At 23.3% G+C, this 7,503-nt stretch overlaps 2 protein-coding genes across 6 annotated transcripts in view; one reads left to right on the forward strand and one right to left on the reverse strand.

Moving 5' to 3' along the window:
• The window catches only part of LOC102678846, a 14,491-nt gene extending 12,265 nt beyond the window's left edge, over positions 1 to 2,226 (reverse strand). The window contains exons 1-2 of one of the 4 annotated variants that reach the window (XM_031510429.1): positions 2,134 to 2,226; positions 637 to 928 (exon numbers count right to left, since the gene is read on the reverse strand). In XM_031510429.1, the coding sequence (XP_031366289.1) occupies positions 637 to 738 (102 nt within the window). In that variant the 5' untranslated portion in view covers positions 739 to 928; positions 2,134 to 2,226. The other 3 variants (XM_006615653.2, XM_006615654.2, XM_031510428.1) reach the window with 3 other exon arrangements.
• Positions 2,227 to 2,678: 452 nt separating this feature from the next.
• LOC102678633 (Golgi apparatus protein 1) lies at positions 2,679 to 7,355 on the forward strand. 2 transcript variants are annotated; one of them, XM_006615651.2, is made up of 13 exons: positions 2,679 to 3,161; positions 3,261 to 4,244; positions 4,333 to 4,434; positions 4,526 to 4,810; positions 4,898 to 5,067; positions 5,145 to 5,262; positions 5,358 to 5,554; positions 5,636 to 5,855; positions 5,934 to 6,260; positions 6,333 to 6,512; positions 6,603 to 6,831; positions 6,956 to 7,062; positions 7,147 to 7,355. In XM_006615651.2, the coding sequence occupies exons 1-13, from the start codon at positions 2,850 to 2,852 to the stop codon at positions 7,309 to 7,311; spliced, it is 3,396 nt and encodes a 1,131-aa protein (XP_006615714.1). In that variant the 5' UTR covers positions 2,679 to 2,849; the 3' UTR covers positions 7,312 to 7,355. The 2 variants fall into 2 exon arrangements, with proteins under 2 accessions (XP_006615714.1, XP_006615715.1); XM_006615652.2 differs by having other exon boundaries at positions 3,058 to 3,199.
• Positions 7,356 to 7,503: the final 148 nt, after the last annotated feature.

Below are 7,503 nucleotides of genomic sequence, written 5' to 3' on the forward strand. Positions count from 1 at the left end.
CGCTATTATTGCTATTATGCTATTGTAAAAATCAGCAATCAATTGATTACTTTCTAATTTATTGTGAAATTGCACGAATAAATTATCAAAAATTCTCAACTTCGTACAATGGAAAATAAAATATTTATAACTATTTATATAACAGGAATCAGATAGAAAGAATAATGAAAATTTAATACAGAATTAAATCCAAAAAATATAATTCAATCTAAAATAATATAAAGGAAGAAGTGTATTAATGTAGAGATATATATTCATGATATATATATCATCAACAAATGTTAAAAGATTAATTGGAAAAAAAATCAAAGAAAAAAAAAATTAAATTTAATGTCATGGATGTCTCGGATTAATCGATGATTTTTAGGAAAAAAAAAATATTAAAATTGGTTTTTTAAACTTAAACTCTATTATCTAAATAATATAAAAAATGTTCTAATGTTCTAATGTAAGAAAACTGAGTTTTTATATTTTTTAATTTAATAATGTTTAAAATTATTTTAGACCAAATAAGAAAATATAATATAAAATAAATAAAAATTTAATGTAAAAAAATAACTATAATGATATTTTATATCATATATGTCATGAATGGTAATAAAATTGGAAGAATTAATTAAATTCGTTGATTCAAACCTGATGCAATGCTCTTACGACGTCCAGTCCGGGGATTCCCGGGGATGACAGGGTAAGCTGCAGCCTCTGATGGTGAGATTGCCGACCAGCTTCAGCTTCCATGCCTCCTCCTCCCCGCCCAATATTTCTAACGAGATTTTGTTACCTCCACAGATCATGCCGAAATCGTCTTTCTCTTTGTCCGTTTTATCACTTCAGCCACAATTTTACCGATTCGAATCGATTACTTTATTTTCGTTACAATATACAACAGGAACCACTGATCGATTTCCTCACTCATTGGACCTCGAATCTTCAAGGTAAAGCCAAAAAGATTAGATAATGATTATGATATATTGATATAATCAGATGAACTATTATAATTAATAAATATTAACTCAAAACAATTATTAAATTTTAAAATATTTCATAAAAAAAATACATGAAATTAAATATAAAACTATAATAGATAATTAATGATAACGTTATAGATAAATGTCAGAGATGGACACGAGATAGTTGTACTCCATTACTTTACATATAAAATTATGAAATTAGAACAATATATTTTTTTTAATATGTTAGCCAAAAAAGAAGTCAATATGATATGTAGAAATACAAAATACATTCAAAGCATAGATTAAGCGTGGTATATATAACAAAATATTTTTTATCACTGTTCAAAATATTATACATTATATCGTATTATGTCGTATATCAATTTTAATGCATTGCGAATTTTCTGCATGTTATTTTTGATTGTTAAATAATATAAACGATATATTGTTTTACACAATAATTTTTTTTATTCAATAAATAAGATATATATTATTTATAACTCATTTGAATTAAATTATATTTGTTGAGTAATATTAATATGTGTTTAATAAATGTTATGTCTTTAATATATCGAATAAAATGAAAATTATTAAAAAAAATTTGTAAAACGAAATTAAGTCATTGTTTAGAAAAATAATTATTGAAATATAAAATAAATAAGTTTTTATAATTTTTTATAAGATTAAATTAAAACTTATTTATATTTATATAAATTTTTAAAATATAATAATAATTTTTGTAATAAAATTATTACCAATCAAGGAAATTATTAATTTTTTTTAGAAAGTGACGCTGTAATACCATACGGATTGATTCACTTTTACACATGCACTTTATATTCACTTTATATTCACTATCGAGAACACACTACTGAGAACAACGTTTACGGCGATGCCTCGAAGTTTTCCAATAATCAGTCATTGTTAGAGCTATTAAATGATAATAATCAATATGAAATAATTGAAAAATTTATAAATACTAAATTAAACTTGCATTTAATTGCGCTAAATATTTTAAATTTATTAATTCTATATAATTAATACTTTCTCAAACACCAATTATTATTTAATAGTTAAGTTTTCTTCTTATGAATACATAATTTTAAAATCGTTTAATGGTTCTTATTATCAAAGAAAAGCAGTTCACTTGTATTTCAATATTAATTATATTCAAAATTACATTTTTAATTTTAAATACTACACACTAATATAATTTTCATAGGAATGTCAACAATAAAGCTCGAACTGTCACTTGCCCTTTAATGCAGACGACGAGATAGAAATACATACTCAATTATCAGGTTTGCCAACATTGTGTAATATTACTCGCAATAAGGAGCATTTTCACTAGAAGATATAAATAACAAATATTGCAAAACAATAATTCTTATTTATCAGAGTATATGTTCGTGTATATAATGATGATTTAAGCTTAAATTAATATTATTTTATTATATTTTTAAAAATTACTTTTATATCTTTTATAATTGGAAACTATAAATATTTTATAGAACATTAAAATTCAAGATGATCTATATTAAAAATTATTTAAATTATTAAAATATTTTTTTTTTTGTAAATTACAATATACAAAATATTAAATGTATAATTTAATTATTGTATAATAAATCAATTTTGCTTTTCAATTTCTATCTTTTAAGCTTATTTGAAAATCAAATTGTTAGAACTATAGATAATAGGTATTACATAGATATTATCTGTCTGCTCAAAGTTTGGTGTTACGAGTATACTATTATTCGTGACGTTGATATAACATAATAACAATTAAAAAAATAAAGAAAAAAACACGAAGAGTTTTTATAAAAACGTAAAAGTAATGTAATGTATTTCATCAAAAATAAATTTTAATTGAAAAAGTGAATCTACTTCATAAGGATGGAAATAAATATAACAAACATTTTGTTTGTAATTTTTTTACATATATCGATGCTAAATTGTACTCAATTGACAAAAACTTATTTTAAAGATGAATATGTAAATAATGGTGAAAATATGCCAAAAATTAGTTGGTTATTCAGCAATTCTATTGATAATTCCATTAGAGTTAAAAGAGCCAAAATTGATTTGACTGAAGACAATTTATTAAAGTCTATGAATATTAAATGCCGACAAAATTTGAATCGCTTGTGTCATATAACTAAAAATAATGACGAATTAATGTTACTAGAATGCATTCAAAATTTTAAGGTATAGCTTCTAATCATTTGTAATTAACATAAAACAAGGTATGTAATAAAATAAATAAAATAAAATTATTGTTTTTATCTATTTACTTTTATTTTACAGCCAACTGAAATGTCTGGTATTGATGATGAATGTCGTCAAGCAATTTGGGATTATATCTTAAACATTACAGATAATTCAAATATAGAACGTTTATCTAAAAGAACTTGTGGTAGAGAATTAGATTCATTAGATTGTTCTGGTTTTGGCAAAAAACATGGAGCATATCTTTCATGTTTAATTGATCAAAAAGAAAAAGTCAAAAATCCTAAGTGCATTGCATATATTCAAAGATTAGAATGGATTGCAGTTAATGATTTTAGAATTATAATAGGACCATTTTCTTCAGATTGTGAAAATGATATTAAGAAATTTAAATGTGACAAACTACAACCATACAGAGATATATCTCAAGGACAAATATTAGCTTGTTTACAAGAACATATTAATGAACTTCAACTTCAATGTAAAAGACATATTCTTCATGTATCTGAAATACAAGCAGAAAATATCAAATTAGATCATCAATTATATTTGGCTTGTAAAAATGATCTTAGTGAATTTTGTCAAAATATTAGACCTGGAAGTGGTCAAGTATACAAATGTTTAATGCAACACAAAACAAATAGATCTATGACAGCAGTATGTCAAGAACAACTTACAAGAAGAGGAAAATTAATTGCATCTGATTATAAAGTTAGTAAAGGACTGGTTAAAGCTTGTAAAGATGATATTAAAATTAATCATTGTAGAAGATCTGCATTTGAAGATAAAAATATAAGACTTGCACAAATTCTTCTTTGTTTGGAATCAGCAGCAAAAAATGGAAGCAAAATTGATGAGGATTGTCAAGCTGAAATGTTTGATCATAGAAAACTTTTAATGGAAGATTATAGATTATCTCCTGAAATAGTTGATGGATGTGCTAATGATATTACAACATTCTGTAATAATTTGAAAATTGGTGGTGCAACAATTCATTGTTTAATGGAACATACTAGAATGAGAAAAAAAAAATTAAGAATATCTAGTAAATGTCAAAGAGCGGTAATTAAATATTTATATTATATATTTTTATATATAAAAAATTATATAATTATAAATATTAATTAAATATCTTTCGTCATCATAATAGATAGAAGAATTAATAACGGAAACTGATGCTGGAGAAGATTGGAGAATTGATCCTATTTTAAGAGAACAATGTAAATTTGTTGTTATTCGTGCTTGTAGAGATGTAAGAAATATTTAATCAAGAAAAAATTTAAGAAATCTAAATAATATTTAATTAAATAAATAAGTAATATTGTAATTTATTTTAAATATAGATACATGGAGGTGATGCTAGAGTAATATCATGTTTAATGGAACAACTTGGTACAAAAATAATGACAAAACCTTGTGAAACTGCTTTAATTCAAATACAATATTTTGTAGCTAGAGATTTTGAATTAGATCCTCAATTGTATAGAGCATGTAAATTTGATGCAATACATTTATGTCATGCAAGAAATGCATGGGCCAATGATGGAAAACAAATGGATCCAGAACGAGGACCTCTTGTTTTACCATGTTTATATAGACATGTATATCATCCTCAAAAAAATATGACAGTAAGAATTTATATAATTTGATAAATATTCATTGTAAATAAATTTATTTAAAATTTATTTTTGAATTTATTATTGAATTGATTTCAGTTAAAAACAGAATGTATTGAAGAAATTAGACGTGTTATGAGACAAAGAGCAATAAATGTTGATTTACAACCTGAAATTGAAGAAGTATGTTTGAATGAATTAGCATCATTTTGCTATGATAAAACGGCAAAAGGAGAAGAAATATTATGCCTCCAAGATAACTTAGATCGGTAATAATAAATTCAATTACATAAAAATCTGAATTTTTACACTATTTATATTTTTAATTTATTTATTTTATTTACAGTTTAAATAGGAATTGTAAATTAGCAGTTGGTAATTTTACAGAAGAGCAAGCAGAACATGTTGAATTGAATCCAATAATTTCTGCTGTATGTCAAGATATCATGGAACGTTATTGTGAGGTGCAATATAATTTTTTAAAAAATTTAAATTAAATATTAATAAATATATTTTTTTTTACTTAATTATAATTTATATAAGAAACTTATAAAAATAGGAAATATTAAAATATGGTAAAGATGAGGGTGACATGATGGAATGTTTAATAGAACATAAAAATGATTTAAATATGCGATCCGATTATAAATGTAAAGCAGCAGTGGAACATTTTCAATTAATATCATTAAAAAATTATCACTTTACATATAAATTTAAAGAAGCTTGTAGACCTTCTGTTAAGAGATGGTGTCCAAAGTAAATTTTTAATACAATTTTTTAAATATTTTATATAAATTTTAATCGATAAAAATATCTATTTTTATATTTAATATTTAGATCTAAAACTAAAGCAGATGTAATAGAATGCTTAAGTACAAGAGTACAGGAAGATATAATGAAAGATACACAGCATCATATACCAAGAGAATGTAGACAACAATTAAAAGCACAGCTTTATCAACAAAGAGAAAATATTCAATTTGATCCTATTTTACAAGCACAATGTATAAATGATATTAAACAATATTGTTATAATCTTGAACCAGGAAATTCACAGGTTGATATGTATATTTATCTTATTTAAATTATTTAATTTTCTATTATTTCAATATTAATATAAACATTATTTTTATAGATTCTTGAATGTTTAGCAGCACATAAATCAAAATTATCTGATGCATGTCATAAACAATTGTTCAAAGTAAGAAAACAAGAATTTCAAGATAGTTCAAGTGATTTTGCTTTATTAAATAATTGTCGAATAATGGTCAGACAATTCTGTCATGATATCAGCCGTTCACAAGCATTAGATTGTTTAAAAAAATATAAAGATGAACCAACATTTGATGATAAATGCAAAAATATTGTTGTTCGAAGAATGATTGAACAAAATACAGATTATAGGTTTAATACTGCATTACAAATAGCATGTTCTTATGATATCAATAAACATTGTAAAGAGGTAAAAATATGTTACTGATAATATTTTTTTGTTTTTTACTATTTCATTAAACAAATAATATTTTGTCATTAGGTATTATTAAATGAACCTACAGATAAAGAACTTGAAGGAAAAGTTATAAGATGTTTAAAAATTAAATTTAGAGAATCTAAACTTTTAACAAAATGTGAACATCAAATGACTAATATACTTAGAGAGGCAGCCTTAAATTATCATTTAAATCCATTATTAGCTACAATGTGTGCACATGAGGTATTATTTTTAAATTAATTACACAAAAAAAATAAATATATTTTTATTAATGTAATAATTATTTATGCAATATATAATTATTTGGAACAGATAGAAACAATTTGTAGAGCAGATGAAAATGATTCTGGAGCAGTAGAAGAATGTTTAAAAATGGAATTTAATGCTGGTAATAGAGATATGAAAGAAGAATGTCGACTTGAAATTGCTGATTTAATAGAGCAAAGAAGAGCAGATATCAATGTAGATCCATTATTACAAAAAGCATGTGCTGTTGATATCAATAAATATTGTAGTGATGTTCCTCAAGGCGCAGGCAGACGTACGTAAACAAATATATGATATATTTATATAATTGATTTACAAATTACAAATTACAAATTAAACAAAAAAAAAAGTTTTCTATGTTATATTGGAAATATAAATCAAAATTTTATTATTATTAGATATCAAGTGTTTACAAAATGTATTAGAAGACAATAACAAGTCTCTACAACCCGATTGTTACAAAATGTTAACTACTAGGATTGAAATGTTTAGGAATGCAGCAAAAGTAACAAATTTTTGTATACTATTTAGAAAAATATCTATTCTATAATTTATAAAAATAAGAATTCATTTATTTATTTATTTACAGTTAATTGGACCAAATTCAATACAAGAATTATATTCAACAGTAAACCAATCTCCTGCAAGACGATATTTTATGATCATTGCTTTGACAATGATTGGTATCATTTTCATTACTGGTTTATTTTGTGGAAGAGTGACGAGACGAACAATGATAATGAAAAATAAGTGATAAATTATAATAAAAAAAGTCCGTCCTCGATCACTGTAATTAAAAAAGAACAAAATAATTTTAAGTAAACATCGAAAATTAAAAAGAATAAAGTGATTATTAGTGATTTTTTTGCAAGATATATCAAATTGTGCAAAATATAAAAATAAAAAATAGTAACCTTATATATATATATATATATATATATATATA

Source organism: Apis dorsata, unplaced genomic scaffold (assembly GCF_000469605.1).
Source record: "Apis dorsata unplaced genomic scaffold, Apis dorsata 1.3 scaffold_227, whole genome shotgun sequence".
Taxonomy (NCBI): Eukaryota; Metazoa; Arthropoda; class Insecta; order Hymenoptera; family Apidae; genus Apis; species Apis dorsata.